At 50.0% G+C, this 18,856-nt stretch overlaps 1 protein-coding gene across 3 annotated transcripts in view; it reads right to left on the minus strand.

Moving 5' to 3' along the window:
• XXYLT1 (xyloside xylosyltransferase 1) overlaps positions 1-18,856 on the minus strand; it is a 199,146-nt gene that overhangs the window by 44,795 nt on the left and 135,495 nt on the right. Inside the window, exon 4 of one of the 3 annotated variants that reach the window (XM_063806454.1) lies at positions 4,720-5,976. The exons of the other annotated variants lie outside the window; for them this stretch is intronic. Within the exon in view, the coding sequence (XP_063662524.1) occupies positions 5,469-5,976 (508 nt within the window). The 3' untranslated portion in view covers positions 4,720-5,468. Of the gene's footprint in view, positions 1-4,719; positions 5,977-18,856 lie in introns of those variants that run through there. 3 annotated transcript variants of the gene reach the window in all.

Below are 18,856 nucleotides of genomic sequence, written 5' to 3' on the forward strand. Positions count from 1 at the left end.
ACATACACGCAGCCCCCAGCCTCCAGCCCCAGGTGGTGGGAACAGCTGGATGAAGCAGTCAAGAGAACATGGGTTTTAAAATCCAATCTGGGTTTCAACTGCAGCCATGCCCCTCACTCGCCGTGCCATCCCAGGCCAGCTGTTGCTCTTCTTTGAGCTTCAGCTTCCTCCCAGATAGGAACATTAATCCATACCCAGAGGCTGTGTGAAGATTAAACAGCATTTCGTATGAGGAGCCCTCGCACAGAGCCTGGCAAGAGCCACTCCTTGGTCCGTGGACCTTCCTGTCTTTTCTCCCTTCCACAGTAAGGATGGAGCCGCCTCAGGAAAACATCTCCCACTGATTTCGCCGCAACTGCAGGACGGAAACGGAGGTGAACATCTAGCGGGAGCTCGGAAAAACGCCAGTTTCTGACACTATCTTCGACAAGCCAGGGAGTTGGGAAAGCTTGGGAGGGGAGTGGTGCACTAACGTATATTAACACTTACTACGAGGCAGGCACCGTTCCAAGAAGCTGACATGTTTTCAAGAATCCTAATTCTCAGAACATCCCTGAGTAGGTAGTACGCTTATCCTTAATACAGGGGGAAACTGAGGCACAAAGCAGTTTACTGGTTTGTCCAAGGTCACAGGGCTATTAAATAGTGGAGCCAGGACCTGAATCCGGGCAGTGTGAACCCAGCACTCACGGTCTTTTTTGTTAGAATCCTTTTTCTCTTTAATCAGTTTTGGATTTCCCCTCTGTTTCATGAGCTTTTTGCTTTACTTTTTAGCCATTCATTCCACAAACACCTACTCGGAGCCAGGCCTGGGAATGCAGAGCTTGGCTGAGGGAGCCTGCACAGCACCCACAGGACCAGGCAAAGAGGCGGAAAGGGGTGTGGCCAGGAGAAAGGGTTGTGGCCAGGAGAAAAGGGTGGAAAGGAGCCCTGGGCATTCTGATAGTGCCAGAGGGTGCTCCTGAGGCCGGCGGGCAAAGAATGCTATGAAGAAGGGGTGTCTGAGTTGGCCATGAATGACAGAGAGGATTTCTCAAGGTAGAGATGGGTGAAGAGAAGTCCCTCCAGGTGGCAGGAACAGTGCAAGCAAAGATAAGCAGGTGAGAGCTTGGCACAGCATCTGGGAGCCATGAGTGCCCAATTTGGCTAGAGCGTACTGAGTCAGTGCCAGGTCACAAACGCCTTGAGTGCCAGACCCCTGGGTTGAAGATTCTGAATGCATTCCAAGATTTAATTAAGGAAGCAGGATGATCTGCCCATGATTTTGTCCACTTATGGTGGCAGCCAATCATCCTGCAACAACTGTGCCCCAGTCCACACGCTTCCTGGGAAAGCTGCATCGGGTGGCCCCCTTCTCGCTCCTCCACGTGAAGCCCTGAACTCAGCTGCCCAAATTTGTTCCTCCACAAAGTACAGCCACACCGTTGCCCCCAAAATGGAGGATCTGAGGGGCCAAGGAATGACTACTGCCTGGAGAGCCGGGAGACATGGAGCATCACCTTCCACCTGCGTTGAGCTTCTTTTCATTTCACTCCATGTACTAAATAAGCCATTTTGAGCACCTGCTCTGTGTACGGTCCTGTGCCTGGGTCCCATGAGACCCAAATCATTGTCATTTCTCTAGCACTTGAAACACATCTGTCCCCCTACACCCACAATCACATTATACAACCATGTCATCAAAAAGAACGTTCCTACTAAAAAGTTCCTGCTCATGACAGTGCTGGGAGGACATCTCTTTACACGTTTAATTACGAAGACCAGGACCGGACACGAAATCCTAACGACCCAAATGAACAGCACTTGATGAAGAAGGCAGCGCGGCTTTGCCCACATTCCCTGAACCTCTGTCAAGCTTGTGACAAGCTTTCGTCAATCAGACGAAACTAAGTGAAAAAGAAATCGCTTTTGGAGCACGCAGGAAGGTAGCAGTCTTACAGACTTAGAAAAGCAGGGAGAAGTGAAGCCACTCAGTGGTCTCCCTGCTGCTGCAAGGAGGCTGCCACCTGCAGAAGGTGCTAACGCCAAGTGTGGGAAGACACCGGGGTCGGCCTGGGTGCAGTCACTCCTGGGTGGAGGCTGAGCTTGGGAGTGTGAATGCCGCAGGCCCCACCCGTTCCACTCGTCAAAATCGTACCTAGCTGAGGTTGCACAGTTGGCTCCTCCCAAACCTCCCGTTGATCCTCCTCCTATTGAGAGGTTGGAACGAGGGAAACTAAGCTTCCCAGATGCCCAAGCGGCGAGAGCTCGGGACGTGAATCAGGTGCTGCGACTCGGGAACTAGTGTGCTCACATGAGACGTGCCCGGTGAGAATGTGGCTTCTGGCTGTCACTGCTGGTTAGACAGTCCCAGTCACCTTGAACCCAGGTCGTGCTGCCGCTTCCTGAGTACCAGAAAAGCAGGGCAGTGGTGGTGATTTCTGTCCAAACTCCATAATCCTCAGACCTCAACTTAGACTGTTCATCCTTCAGCCTCCTAGAGAGTCCAGGAATGGCTGTGGGCTGGCAATAGCTGCTTCTGAACTAGCCAGGAGTCCTTCAAAAGGCCCAGCCGGAAACCTGCCCCTTGAGCCCCTCCAACAATGTTGTAAGCACCTAATTCCAACAAGAAACTCCTTCTGCTTACACCACCTGGAGTGGTTTCTGCTTCCTACGCGATCCCTGGTTGATAAACCCTGCCTGGCAAACCGAGCACGCGTGAAGGCCTCAGGAGCCACAGTGGAAGTGGTTTGGAAAGCACAGCTATTTACAGGACGACTCACTTCATCTGGTGCAGAGCAGTAACCCCCTCGTCTGGCTCTGGCAGCACACCCTGTGTGCTCTCACCTTTGAGCTGAGGTGTTCACGTCCGAGGTGGAGGAAGGAGGGCGGCAGGTGCAGGCCAGGACCGGACCTCGGTTATCTAGAGAGTAACTAACAGTGCTTTGTCAGAGGGCGAGAGGGTCTGATGGGGGCAGCTCTGTATGAAAACTGGAGGCGCTGAGGCTGTCCTCAGGCTCAGGAGACAAAGACCGAGGACAGGTGACAGGGACAGTGATAAGGAGCTGGGCCGCTCAGGAGATGGCAGGAAACTCAAGTCAGGCAGCTGAAGCATGCAGTATTTGCCACAAACGGAGTTGGGCTATCTAAAACAGGTTGTTTGCGTGGACTTGATGGGCCTATAAGACTCAGCGACAGGGAGAAGCAGCTGGATTGGGGTGTGTTGAGCTTTCCTGTCACCCAAGGCAGAGGGGCGCTGTGTTCTGGTAGGTGACATGCACTATGAGATCTCAAGAGCAAGAGAAAGAAGGCATGCCACCACGAGCGGTAGAATCTGCACCATGCTGGATCTACAGACACATCTAAAACATTCTCAACTGCAGCAACGTTTCTGGGCAAGTAAGTTCTAAGCGTGTCTGTTTCCCCTCACAAATTCTAACGAGAATGCTTTAAGCCAATGCTTCTCCAATTTTAATGTTTCTGTGAATTATCTGGGGATCTCGTTAAAATGTAGATTCTGAGTCAGTAGGTCTGGGGTGGGGTCTGAGATTCTGTTTCTGGTCCATGAACTACACTTTGAGTAGTGAGACTTGAAGCTTCAGAAACATCAGTCAAGATCTAAACTATTTACAGGTGCATTGCCTAGTGTCTGTTCCTTATTTCACAGATGCAGTGTTCACTTCAGGTCTGGGGTGGGGTCTGAGATTCTGTTTCTGGTCCATGAACTACACTTTGAGTAGTGAGACTTGAAGCTTCAGAAACATCAGTCAAGATCCAAACTATTTACAGGTGCACTGCCAAGTGCACATCAGCAAGAAGGGAGGGAACTTGGCCCAGGAAACACAAGAGAGAGACAGTAGAACCAATCCACAGGACAACTTATCAGCTCTCACCGGCTTGCAACTCTATTTCCTGCTCTCTCCCTCACCCTTACCCTGGGACGCTTGGGAGAATAAGATTTAATTTCCCATTTCTGGGGACTCTAAAAACTGTGCAGAAGGGAAAGGAAAGGTAAGTCATTGAGGGCTGACCATCTCCAGGACCAGGTAAAGGCTGAGACGGAAACACACTTGCTTGCCTGCCTGACCCAGAAAGCCTTGTTCTCCTTTCTGGAACCCCGGGAGCAAAACAGGCAAAGGTCCCACAGGTGATTGGGGGAAGAGCAATCCAGATGGCAGATAATCCTATACAATAATGCTCAGGCATACCAGGGGTCAGAGAAATGAAACAAAGTAACAATGAAATGTTACTGCCCACCCATCAGCCCAGCCAGCACAAACAAGGAAATCACAACTAATGCTACGGGGATGTGGAAACAGGTGCCTTCATGTACTATTAATGGAAGTGAGAATTGCTGTAGTTTATTGGGAAAACAATCTGGAAACATCCTATATATATATAGTATATACACACACACACACACACACACACACACACATCCCCTTCAGCTCAGCACTCCTACTCTTGGGAATCTATGCCTGGGAAATAAAAAGCACTAGCTCGGAAGGACACATACACACACGCGTCCATATGTACAAATGAGAATGTTTGTGGAAGCATTATTTATAAGTGAAAAAACTAGAGATAAAATGAATGCCATCAAAGTAAGAATGTTGAATCAGATGTGGGCCATCCATCCTATGGACTACATTAGCAGAATGAAATAAGAGCGGCATACCAGTGAACTTGAGGGATTTTTCTATGAAGTACTGATGAGCAAGAAAAGCAACATGCAGTAAATTTGATTCATATGATCTCATTTTTATAAAACAATTTTTAAAAACTTGTACATGTATCTATGTGTTGATGTGTGTCATAAGTGTCTATGACTTTTATAAGCACAGATAAACATATGGGAGGATTCCAAGTTATTAAATGAGTTATTTGGTGTGGAGTAGGGGTCGGGGTAGCATGGAAACAAAGGGAAAAACCCCATGCATCCCCTCTCTCTCACGCACACATGCATGCACACATCCAGGGAAAGAATAAGAATGAGGGGTCCCTGGCCCTCTTTCCCTTTGTGGTGCCTGCCCGGAGCTCAGCTCTTGTGGGTAGCTGTCACTACAGGACACTGTGGAGGGGACTAATTACGTGCCAATAAGTGTAAAGGTCAGTGGCCATCTCAGTGCCACTCAGCACTGGAGTTCCCATTCCTGGGCCCCTGGGCCACAGCCTCCCCGTCGGAATAACACTTGGAAATTTCCAGGAAGAAGAAATTCACTCTGCTCAGGGCAGCATGTTCTACTTTTTTGAAAACGACTTTTTAGTGAGTTCTTTCTCACATGATGCTGAATTTCACCCCTTAACGCTTCTGCTCTCTGCTCCACGTCCTGCCCCCTAGAGCCACAAGGAACAAGTACATTTCCTGTCCCATATGAAGACAGAGATAATGCCCCCCTGGGCTTTCTCTTATCTTAACTAAACATCCCCGGTCCTGCCACCGGTGCTGAGCACTCATCTAAGGCATTTCCTGATGGCAGGTCAAGTTCTTACTCCTCCAGTGAGACACAGGGATTTTGATAAGATGCAGGCGAAGACCCCAAATCTCCAAGCCTTCCCAAGGAACAAGTCAGCACTACCCCTATCAGAAAAACTCTGAAGGAGATACAGAGCAGGGTGGGGAGGAAGGCAGTTCCAAAGGTCCTTCCAATTTCCTTAGGAGCCCCGTGGCCCGTGGCCACCACTAGCGTGACTACACGATGACTGCCTCCCAGCTTCCACACCAGGCTCCCAGTGCATGTCACCGAGCTTGCCTGGCCATGACTCATGCAGGAAAGGCTGCACAGGTGACACCAGGTGTGGACATGGCAGAAGGAACAGAAGATGAGGTTAGGCTCTGTGTCCTCGGGAAGGCAAAGGAACGTCTTGGCTTCCTTGCAATCACCTTCTGGAGGGCTGTGGGCTGCGGCAGGGGCACCGGGCATTCCAAGCTGGCGGAGAATGCAGCCTTCACAGACTTGCCACAGGCACCTATGCCCCAGGGGCATACACAAGGGACTGCAAAGGGAGAAATGAACCATGGTGAGTTAAATCTCATTAATGCAAAACCTACCAACCCAGAATTAGAGAGACCTGGGCCTGGAGTTGACAGCCCCAATCCCAGAAACAGCTTTCACGGGTAAAGATACGAGTACACAATGTTTCAGAATTCCCGAAGGAGGTGACGTAGTAAACTTTCGAAATGTAGTTCCCTGAAGGAGGAATCTTCAGTGGGGTTCTAAGAGCACTGCGCTCCTCTGAGGCTCTGTCATTAGCTATACATCAGCAGGCAGGTCACCTCTCTGCTTTGAGTCTCAGTTTTGTCTTTGAAAAAATGGAAATAAGCCCAGGCGCGGTGGCTCATGCCTGTAATCCCGGCACTCTGGGAAGCCAGGGCGGGTGGATCACGAGGTCAAGAGTTCAAGACCAGCCTGGCGAGCATGGTGAAACCCCGTCTCTACTAAAAATACAAAAAAAAAAAAAATTAGCTGGGTGTGGTGGCACGCGCCTGTAATCCCAGCTACTCGGGAGGCTAGGGCAGGAGAACCACTTGAACCTGGGAGGTGGAGGTTGCAGTGAGCCGAGATTGCACCATTGCACTCCAGCCTGGGAGACACAGCAAGACTCCATCTCAAACAAACAAACAAACAAAAAGGAAATAACATATATAGTGAAGCTGATATAAAAATCCAATAAGGGAAATCACATAAAATGACTATGTGACCTTAGATTGCTGTATAAGTATGACTTTATTGGTCCTGCTGAGGACAGGCGATGAAGGGTATCCAGTAAGGGACCTGGGTAGCTGCTATGAAATGAGTGACCGGGTGATAACATGAGCCACTTTTCCCAACAAGAAGACAGAAAGAATGGATCAGAAACCAGGAAAGGATTCCAAGTGAATCAAGTGTAAACACACTCCTAGCCCGGGCCCTGCACAGAGTATATGGCCTGACAATGGAGCATGGCTGGAGCTACATTCCACGACAATGAGCTGGATGCCCCCAGATGAGAGGAGGCCTCCGAGGGCTGTTTCGTCCTCACTCGGCAGAACAATGCTGAGTCTCCCGAATGCCTCTTTTGTTCCATACGGCACAAACATCACAAACATCTTTTAACCACCCTGTGTTTTCCTAGCTGTTTGTTCTTTTCTCCGAGGTCCTAAGATCACAGAATCATCTCCAAGAACAATAGCTGGGGAGCCTGTTCTGCAGTTGAAACAACAAGGTCAAGGGGTTTGTGGCTGAAGCAGGGAAGGCAGGGGGAGGTCAGGGGCTGGGCGGGGGGGAGCAGCCTGTCCCCGCATTCCCTTGGGATGGGAAGTTCCCACTGGGCCTGCAGGATTCCTGCTCGTGACGGGGGTACCGGCTGCCTGTCTCTAGTATCAGATTCCACTCAAAACTCACATGCTGTCTCTTTTCTCTCTGAAAACAAAAAGCTTAGATTTCTCCTCTGTCTTCAGCCTAAGGCCTCTATCCAGGTTCCACGGACAAGATGATCTACTCAAAGGAGGGCAGAGCCTGGGCGTCCAGCAAAGGCCTCACCCCCACCCACTCTGACACAGTAGCTGCCCCATCCTCCTGGGGGTGCCCCTCCCAACCCCACCATTGCCCTCTGCTGCTCAGATGCCCCCCCGCCCCAGCCCCCATGGCCACAGAGAAGGAAAGCCTGGTAAAGAGCTTCAGGCTGGGCATGGAATCCTGGCTCCACCACATCCTGGCTCTAAGGCTGGCCTTGAACCATGTGTCAACCATCTGTGCCTCAGTTTTCTCATCTGGAAAATGGGAGTAATATTCATATTGACCTTACAGCATTGCCGTGAGGATTCAGTGAGACTCCATATAAAGCAAGCATTGAGCACAGTGCCTGGCACAGGGTACACCCCAATAACATTAACTAACATTATTATTCCTGTTCAGCTGTAGCAACAGAAACACCCCTGTATTCCCATGACTATCATTAGCATTGCTATTATCCCTGCAGTGTTCTCCTCGGATGGCTCCATGAAAAGTGCTTAGTAACTCTGAGAGTGAAACCCATTTCATTCAGGATTCAGAGTCAGGATTTCCCTTCTCCGTGGCTCCGTCACTGAGCACCGACTCTGCGGGGTCCCGGAGGGGAAGACAAGGCAAGCTCAGGGCACCTGAGAAGCTGGAAGAGCACGGAGAGGGTGTGCGGCCTGGCTGGCACAGCTCCTGCATGTCAGGCCAGCCCCCGCCCTGTTCCCAGACAGTCAGGGTTCCTAGGGTTTACTCCCCCAAACCCTCACCTGCAAATCAGGCTCGTGGTGTTCCCCTACCTCCCTGGGGCTCACAGGCAGGAGAGTGTGAGGGTGTGTGACGTGTGTTGGAGCTAAGATTATATAGCTGGGTGGCCTGTGGGCCACACCTAGCCTGCTGCTGCCTCCTCCGTGAGCACCCCCACGCTCCCAGGGCCCAAACACCCGGGAACCACAGCACACCGGCCATGCCCTTGGAAATGCTGGATCTACCAAAGTCTCCCTGAGTTGCAGGAAGGCCTTGGCCGCCCAGCCATTGAGAGGTCTATCTTTTCACCCGAGGATGTGGTCTGCCCTCTACTCAGGCTACACCTACCGAGGCCTTCCAGGTAGAAATTCAGCCAAGGCCTGCCCCAGCGTGTGATTCAAAGGACAAGATGGTGATGAGAGACGGGGTTCCCTCTTGTACAGAAAGCCTTGGGGTGGTGCACGCAGGATGGATGGAGAATGACGCCCACCACCCGCATCTCTGCTCCTTTACCTCCTTTTGGCCTTCATACCCTCCAGGATGACCTCCCAAGACAGGGTTCCTCTAGACATTTTGCTCCCCTGCTGAATTCAGAGCCTCTGAAGGCTCCTCTTTGCTGCCTAGCCCCAAATGACGTTCTCATCTTTTCTGCCCCTACGCCCCACTCTAAAATCTTCCTCAGTCACACTGAGCATTCCCTCATCCCCAAACCTCCTCTGTGCTTTCTAACCACTTGGGTTTGGAGCTAGCAGACATGCTGGTCCTATTCTGGAGAATGGCACCCAAAACAAGAAAGGCTGAGGGCCTCGTGCTGAGACTCTACAGGAGAACACTCGCCAGGTCGGGGACTCAGGCAGCTTTATTCCAGCATTCTAGCCCTACCATCAACTGGCCCTGTGACCTGGGCAAGTGGCTACCCCTCTCTAGGCCTCAGGATCCCCATCTATAATACTGGGTGCTGACCAAGTCATCTCTAAAGGCATCGTCTAGCACTGGGCCTCCAAGAGAAAGCCCAGCCTGGACCCTACATTGTCATCCTCCATTCCTCTTGTCTTAGTTCAAGCTATTATAACAAAGTACCACAGACTGGGTGCCCATAAACCACAGAAGTCAAGTTCCTACAGTTCTAGAGGCTGGGAAGTCCAAGACCAAGGTGCCCACTGATTCTGTGTCTGGTGAGGACTCACTGCCCAGTTCACAGATGGCTGCCTTTCCCCAGTCTCCTCATATGGTGAAGGGGTGACGGAGCTCTTCAGGGTCTCTTTCATCAGGACACTCGTCCCATTCATGATGACCTAATCACTCTCCAAAGGCCCCACCTCCTGATACCATCACACTGGGGGTTGGGATTTCAACATATGAATTTGGGGGGATACAATTATTCAGTCCATTGCACCCCTCAATAGTCTAAAAGGGCTGAGGTTAAAAACGCAGATGGGAAAAGTAAGGCTCTGATATCTCCCCATCCTCCAGGCGAAGGTGGAACACCAGCTCAGTGTCTAGCTGGAATGTAGTACTGAGTAGTAGTACAGCAGTACTGAGTGGTACTACTTGGTAGTACTGTAGTGGTACTACTTGGTAGTACTCAGTAGTACTCAGTACAGCAGCTCAGTGTCTAGCTGAGAAGTCCAGCTGGAAAGTACCCCATGCCTGAGCACCCCAGAGCTGGGTCCTAGGAGAGCCCACAAACAGGTGAGAAGGGATGAGTCCCAAGGTCCTTCGACTCCACAGGAAGGGGGAGGCGACTGCCAGCCCCAGCACCACAAATTAGCCGGGAAACTGAGAGAAAGAAGGAAGTTTCCAGCTTTTTTGGTTTCACATTATTGACGGCACGTAACAAACTCCCCTCACCACCCCATCACTGTGACAGTGGGGGCGACACGCTCCCCTTGGTGGCTCAGCAGCAGAGTGGGAAGAGCATCTGCTATCTCCACATCGCTGTGCCTGGGGCTGTTTGCAGCCCTCCAAGAAGGACACTGAGCCCTCTGTGCTCAGAGACAGGGTGTGGCCAGCTGGAAAGGACCAGGTGCTATAAGCCAGGAGCCCGGGCACTGGCCTGGTTCTGCAACGAACCATTTTGGTGACCTTGACAAAGTCACTGTTCTCTGATCTCACTTTCCTACACTGAAAAATGAAGGAGCTGGAGGAGATGATCTCCGTGTTCCCATTCGGCAATGTCATTCTATCATTCTACTAAATGAGAATGACAACCAGATCTAATCAGCTAGAACTCATTCAACCAATATTTTTAGGTATCTTCAATGTGCAAGCCTCTAATTTACCAAAAAAAAAACAAAAACAAAAAACCCTACATTTTTTTCCTGAATGGCTACAGGCAGTGGAAGAAGTGGAGGGGCCCACCACCTATCCATCATAGTGGACAAATCCCCCCAGCACAGCATAAGGGGCTGCCTAAACCCCGCCATCAGCATCCACTCCCCAGAGCCTCCCCGTCAGCAAGCCCCCCTCTCCTGGCCGGCTGACGGAATTACAGAGGGCTTAATCTGTACCAATCTTCCCTCTCCTGACTGATGAGGCTTTGGGGATTCTGGGAGAACACGGAGGTGCTACTGCCTGAGTCACTAACGTCGGTGATATAACAGAGAAGGCCTCCCTGGAATATCTCTGCAGGCAGAAGACGAGTGAGTCCTGAGGGCTGCAAGGCCTGCGTCTGAAGGAGCTCGTCAGCTGAATTATTAATGGGACTCTGAACGCTGCTCAAGTTTCCCCTGACAGATGCTTTCGCCAGCTGATGGTTCTGAGACCAATTAAGAATGATTGCGGATTCCAAGGCAGTGCCACCACCAGTGAGCATCTTAAATGTCTCCGGAGCCCACTGCAGGAAATTCACAGCCAGCCATCTCCTCAGACGCGGGCACGATAATCACAGAGGAAGGGGGGCACCAGATGCTACAGGGTCTGGGCCACTGCCCCATATCAACTTCTGTCCCCCGCCCAGGACATCACCAGAACCCTAATTCCAGCACACAGAGCAGAAGGCCCTTCAAAGACCTTTGCAGCAAATTCCAAGGGTCCTAATGCCTCAGGAAAACAGGTATCATGTGAACAAAGGGATCTGGGTCAAAAAGCTTAAAAAAGCTAACGCTCAACAAAGCTAGACAGGACTGTGTACTTCAGGACTTCTAGGAGCCTTTAGTGTGCTCCGTGAATCTAGAAGAGGGGGAATAAAATGTACATATTTGTCAAACTTACTTGATCATTGCACCCTTTTCTTCCAGGACACATTCTGGGATTGGTGTTCCATGGAACCCACCTTGAGAAGTGTGGGTCTAGACCACAGCCCTCATTTTACAGACAAAGAGACAGAGGGCCAGGGTGGTTACGCAGTAAGCCAGATCTCAGGTAGAGTCCCTCATACTAAACGGCAATGTTCTAGGTGCTTGTCAGCTGCTTTAAGGAAAACGACAAGGTTTTCTACAGGAACTGACCAGACGGTTGGGGGCTGGACTGAGATGCTTCTGGGAGAACGATGGGTATAAATCCAAGACCTAGGACTCACCTGGAAGGGAAATGGTTTGCGATGGCAGCATGAGAGAGCTCTGGGGCTTTGGGCCTGGCACAGAATAACTTTGTTTTCCCCTGATAATTTGTCTATTGTTTCTAGGCCTCCCCCTCTAGACTGTGAATTCCGTGGGGGCAAGGACCACGTTTGTTTTGCTCACGAACGCAGCCCCAGCACCTGGCACAGTGTCTGGTAAGCAGGCAGTGCTCAGGAAATATTTGCTGACAGACTGATAAACTAATGAGCACATGCCTTACTGTCAACTTCCAAAAACCCAAGACACTTTGAACCCCGTGGGAGTGTGGACCCCACATCAACCTCCAGTATCACAAGACTGCCCTCGCTGGCCGGGACACAGTCAGCCAGGTTCCAGGGACCACAACTCCCACTAGAGCCAAGCAGAGTACGGACAGGGGCTGGCTCCGGAAAGGCTGGAGTCTGAGCCGGCACTGGCAGCATTTTTCACGGACGCAGCACACATCTGTATTTTCTATCAGGCTGCGGGTGCACAAGGCTGTCCCGGGTTATTTGAAGGACAGAGGGAAAAGAGCAGTACGAATAAATGGCATCTCAGCTTCTTTCAAGCTAACCCATTCTTTATTCATTTATTACACATTTACTGAGCAGTTACAGGGAAAGAGAAAAAAATGAAAGGCTTGATCCCCGCCCTCAAGAAGCTGATAGAAAAAAGAGAATGTGTAAAAAAGAGAAAATAAGAATGAGAAAAAAGAGGTGTGTAAGGGACCACATGACAAGGAAGACAGTGACGTCAGAGACACCTAGGCTAGATCTGTCCCCAAGAGCAGGGGAGGGGGCCTGGCTCCGACAGGGAGCTGAACTGATATTCAGCTAGGGGCCTGGACATGATGCTTTTGGCCTCTACTCCTCGACCTTTGACCAAACAGTCCTAACAGTGGGGGAAGCCTGGGGCCTGGGCCTTTCATCCCCATTTCCTTCCATTGGGGGGCTGGAGAATTGGGAGAGCAGCCCAGGGCAGGCTCTCCTTAGGTAGGGCCATGGACCAGGAGGGCAGCCCTAGCCTGTCCACAGGAGGGGCGTAGGAAGGAGCTCACAAGGCCAGGATATGAGCTCACAAGCCTGGTGGGGGTGGGCAATGGGGAAGAGCCCAGGAAGAGCAGCAAAGGGCTGTGACATCTGCCCTCCCCACCACCTGATTCAAAACTCTTTCGGTGGGGGGTCATCCTCCATCAGAACTCAAGCTCAATCAATCCCCTGGCCCCACGCTTCCAAATGCAAATTATCTCAATGAAGCGAAGAAACCATATTGATTTTCAACTGAAATCTTGCCTGGAAATAAGTTGAAATGTTCATGATCAAAATCTGTGGCCAGGAGATGGGATCAGACCTAGAGGCCCTGCTGGTGCCAACCTGGTAGCAGGTGTTGGCAAAGACCTGCGTGAGGACAGTCCTAGGCAGTCACAGCCGCTCCAGCGGGCATCCACCTCCCGCAGCAGCCAGAACCCCGCCCAGACAACACTGCCCTCAACAGGGAAGGTGCGGGCAGGAGCAGCTCTTCCACAGGTTCACAATACCCCGAGATAACTGAGAAAGACACAAGGAGTACCCCCAAAACCACATGGAGGCATTTCTGCTATATAGTCAGCAAATGAAAAATGTCAACAGTGACCTACGCCCAAATCACATGCATGCCATAAGGTTATTTTTCAATTTCTGTTTACTGCAGACCCGTCTTGGGCAAGCTGGTGCAGTTTTCTTTTTCTTTAGTGAGTTGAGTTCTACTCCTAACACGCAGGTGAGGTCGAGAGGCCCACTCAGTGCCGCGTGAGGCAGGATAAGGCCGTGAATGAAAGGCTGCCAGACCCAGGCCTGCGGAAACCACAGTAGCCACAGAGCTAAGCGGTGGGGTATTCGTTCCCGCACCTGACCCTCTTTGGCGCTGTCCTGGCCTGTGGCAGGTCAGAAGTTGCCTTCCCACTGGTAAATGCGATTGGTCATTCTGTGATCATTCATTCATTCATTCACTCATTTACAGTAGTCCCAAATATTTGCTGGGACTGTGTACAACAGAGCATTGTACCAAGCACTGGGGATATAAAAGTGATGAAGGCACAGTTCCTGCTCTCTAGAAAGGAGCCCATGGATTTGGCCTTCTACCTTTGGTGTTCTCAATTCTGCGACAGTCTCGGCAAAAAACCCAACCGGGCATAAAGGCTTAACATTCTGCACAGGAAGGAAGCACGCAGGGACAGAATGTCCATTTGTGAGAAAAAGGAGATACAAAAAATAGACATCCCTGGAGGGCTCCTCCTCCTTCTTTCAATTTGATCCCAACACTCCCCTCCCTAGAGAAGACAAGACTGTTCAACAGCATTGCCACCCCATCTGCCAGGTGGCCGGAGGGAGCAAAGGCACAGCCTCCCAGGGGCCCTCTGCTCTGACCTGGCTGCCTGGTGGAAAAACACTACAAATCTGGTAGGAGGTGATTTGATTTTCTTGCCTGGTTGCGATGCAGTTATGGTGTTATAAAACAGAGGGACCGAAAGACTCTCACAGGGAAGCAGAAAGAAATGGTCTTTTCATCTTCCCATGTACCATTCTGTAACTCAAGTGCAGCAACCTCCATTTTACAGAATGTTCCCTCTGTGGATTTTCAGAGCCAGGCTAAGAAAATGAAAGAAGTCTTCAGGGGTAGAGGTGGGAAGAACCTGAGGGACCTGGGGTGGGCATCTGCGTTCTAGAAGAGTCTTCGCTTTGGGAAAAGCCTTCTCCAACACAGCTCCCCAGTAAACATGAGTGTTCAGAGATCAGTGCTTAAAAGAGAGGCCTTAGGAAGGGAGACACAGCAAAACTGGAATCTAAGTTTGGGGAGTATCTCACACAACGGATCTGACTCTCAAGCATCGTTCCTAGACTTGGTTTTGTGTTACTCCTAGGTATCTTTGTCAGTTCCTCCAGGGATGTCATGGGCTTGCTAAAAAGGTGCTGGAATCAAATTTTTAATTCACGTATTTTTATTGATTTAGTTATTCCTCAGGCCCCATCTACTTGCAAAGATTTCGAGGTGGCATGTAATAAAGAAAATATAGACAATGCTAAAATTTTAAAAATAGTGAGGTGTGGTGGCTCATGCCTGTAATCCCAGCATTTTAGGAGGCCGAGACAGGAGGATTACTTGAGCCCAGGAGTTCAAGACCAGCATGGGCAACATACTGAGACCCCATCTCTACAAAAAATCAAAACAATTTGCTGGGCATGGTGACACGTGCCTGTAGACCCAGCTACTTGGGAGGCTGAGGCAGGAGGATCACTTGAGCCCAGGAGGTTGAGGCTGCAGTAAGCCATGATCATGCCACTGCTCTCCACCTTGGGTGACAGAGTGAGACAAAATGTGTGTGTGTGTCTGTGTGTGTGTGTGTGTGTGTGTGTGTGTGTAATTTTTTTGAAGAGCAAAACGCCATGTAGAAAGAGGAAGTATTAATAAAAAGTAAGATATTTGATTGATCAGAATGAATTTTGAAGGGTCTGTGAAATGATTATATAAATCATTGAAAGAGGTAATTGTGCAAATGTGTACATCACATAGGCTGACATAGTATCAGAGCTAGAAGGGAGCTTAAACATCCAAACATCCGTCTCCTCATACAGATAGTTGGGAAACCCAAGGTCCAGGCAAGTGAAAGAGCCTGGCATGCCAGGAGCCCAGGGCCCATGAGGACCTGTAAGCTGCAACAGGGCCAGGGAAGCTGACGGCACATGGCCACACCACTGGTGGGAGGCAGACTCAGAACACTTCCATCCCTTTCTAGCATGCAGTCCTAGTCTGCTCAGGGAAGGGTTGATAGCTCAGCCTCAGTACAGCCCCCCAGGGAGGCAAATGACTGACAAACGCCTGCACATCCCTTCCTACCTGACACACCACATCATCACCCACCAGGGCGCCCAAGCCAGAACCCCCGGTGCATCCTTAACCCATAGCGCATTCATCCTCCTTTCCAGCTGCCCCCCTTAAATCTCATCTCAGCCCCAGGTATTCATGTTTTCACTCCTCTCCAATCTAATCTCCACCATGCAACCAATGTCAACATCCTAAAATGAAAATGAAACCAGACCTCCCCATCCTCACCAGGATAAAGCACAAATGCCTTTGCATGGTTTATGAGGCCCTCTGTGTCTGACTCCTTGGACCAGCACTCTTACCTGCACACCCTGGGGTCCTGGACTAAACTCTCATAGCTCCCTAAACTACCCTGAGCCACTGCTCCTGTAGCTCCCTGGACCTAAAATGTCCTTTCTTCCTGACCAACTCCTGCTTTCCTTCCAATATGTCACCTCTTCCTGATGCCTTCCCTGATTACCTCTAATTGGGCCTCTCCTATGTGTTTAGAGCCCCTCATCACAATACTTATCTGTTACTTGCTTACTTGAATGTCTCCCCCTTGTATAAGCTCCTTGAAGGTGGAGACTTTTATTTCTGTCTCTTCAAATCTTAAAACACTGGTACACAATAAATATTTGCTGTGCAAGAATGACTGGCTGACTGAATAAATGAAAGCATGCGCCAACACTGGAAGATTAGTAGAACCATCTTGTCCCAGTGGCCAAGAAAAAAATCCACATGCAAGACGAGTCATTTTCATTCTCTTGGAAAGTTAAAAGGCAACTAAATCATTAAAATGAAATAAAAATTTTCATCTTTTAAAAAATGACTTTATACAGATCTGTCAGTACTTAATGCTTGTTCTACCCTGGAAAAAATATTGTGTGGGGGGAAGGTCGCGGCTAACATAGAGAGGGACAGCAGAGTTTAGCGTGAACACTGAAGTCTGCACTTACACGGCGGCCATTTACAACCTCCTGCCCTCTCTCTCTCTCTTTTTTTGGTAACAGCTTTCTTGACATATAATTTAAATTCCATACAATTCACCCATTTAACATGTACAATTCGGTGGATTTTAGTATGCTCACAGAGTTGTGTAACTATGACACAATGTTAGAATATTTTCATCACCTCAAAAAGAAATCTCGTACCCTTTAGCTATCGCTCCTCCAAAACTCCTGGACCACCTGCCCCAGCCCCAAGCAACCATTTTTGCCTCTTCTGGATATTTCATCTCAATGGACGCATATAGTGCGGTCTTCTGTGACGGGCTTCTTTCACTCGTCTTAATGCTTTCAAGGTGCATCGTGCTGCGGCATGTATCAATTCTTCATTCCCTCTATGGCCAAATAACATTTCATCACATTTTGCTTTTCCATTCATCAGTTGATAGACATTTGGTGATTTCCACCTTTTGGCTATTATGAATCATGCTGATACGAATGTCCATTTGCATGTTAGTGTGCGGGCGCATGTTTTCAGTTCTCTCGGGTCTCTGTACACCTATCTAGGAGTGGAACGGCTGGTCATGGTCACTAAGTTTGTGAACAGCCAGACTGTTCTTCAGAGCAGCTGTACCACTTCATATTCCCACCACCGGTGAGTGCGGGTTCCCATGCCTCCAACTCCTCACCAGCACCTGTTATTGTCCTGCCTTTCTTTTTTTATTATGGCTGTCCAGTGGATATGAACTGGTGTCTCACTGTAGCTTTGCTTTACACTCTGCCTGATGACTAACGATGTTGAGCATCTTTTTGTGTGCTTCGTAGCCATTTGAATGTCTCTCCTGCCATTCTGCCAGTCTCAGCAAATACTCAGTGCAAGCTACGCAGTTGCCAGGATTTCCTGGTAGATCTGTGGTCCCTCTCTGAGGACCCTCAGGTACAGCCCCAGCATGCCCACCAACAGGTAGGAGCTGCCCATTAGCACCTTTAGAGATGACTCTGGAGCTGGCTTTGAAGTGACAATGATCACACTCAGTAGACAGGGACTATCTGAATGCAGCCTGCTGTCTTCTAGAAACTGCTAGGCAGGGCTAGGCTTAGGGGGGAAAGGCAGAGATGAGTGAAGATGGGGTGGACCCTGCTGGTCCTCAAGGACTTTATAACCTTTAGCTGTGGAGACACCAGGTAAGATTAAATAAATGCTTTAACCAAGTCATTAGCAGAATGCTTCAGAAATGGAGGGAAGAGGAGAGGTGATTCCTACTTAGGGGTGAAGTGTAGATCAGGGAAAGGGTTCATGCCAGTAGCTACGCTAGAGCTCAGCTTACAAAGGAAGGAAGTTTCCACAGCCAGAGTTGGGGAAGGACACGCTATGCTAAGAAATCAGCCTGAGCAAAGCCCTGGAGGCGAGAGGAGGGGAACGGGGGCAACAGGCAATCTGGAGGGGCTGGGCTCAAGTCAGCACCTTCAAGAATCTGAACAAATGTACCCATGGCCATACACAACAAAACGTGCATACAATTTCAGGGTGCGGGGAGAAGGGAGAGGAGGGCAGTGAGGCTGAGAGATCAGCTTGAGGCCAGATCGGAAGAGGCCTTTATGCTGCACCAACTGCGGCTTTGTCCCATACGCTCCGAAAAACAGGGCAGAGCCGGACCCATTGGTGACAGGATCCCCAAGGGTCTGCTTAGCCCGGGACCTGCAAACACAACACCATTGCCAAGACCTGCAAATTCTGCAAGCAGGACCATTCAGGTCCCTCCTTCAATGTATCCCACATGCCCCCTACAGCCTATTCGCAGAAATGGGACACAAACAGTGTCCTCCCTTGTGCCGGCCTGCTCCATTGGCTGGTTCCTTCCCAAGCTGCTGAGGAAGCAGCCTCGCTTTGTCACAGGCATCCTCATTACCCACTACCTGACCCCCACATTGCTCAAACACCCTAGACTCAGAACCCGAACCACCCTCTTTCCCTCTCCCCATTCATTTCCAAACACACACAGTCTTCTTTGTTCATGAAAGGGACAGGTGATCTGACTTGCCTGAAAGGCGGGTGGATTTTTCAGTCCTAGCTCCACATTCATCAGCACCTTACAAGCAAGGGCAGGCCTTGGCTTTGCAGCTAGCTGTTATAGAGCAAGCCTGACATATAGCCTTTGGCTAACTATAGCACGGCTATTTCTGCAACTGCAGCAAAATGCACCACAAATCAGCAGTCACAAAGAATGGCTTGGAATCTGTTACAGCAAGAAAGTGCATCTCCAGAAAGCTCCATTCCAGCTGTAGGACACTTTTCCCGCTCTCTTTCCTCCGCTGTGGTCCCAAG

Source organism: Pan troglodytes, chromosome 2 (assembly GCF_028858775.2).
Source record: "Pan troglodytes isolate AG18354 chromosome 2, NHGRI_mPanTro3-v2.0_pri, whole genome shotgun sequence".
NCBI lineage: Eukaryota > Metazoa > Chordata > Mammalia > Primates > Hominidae > Pan > Pan troglodytes.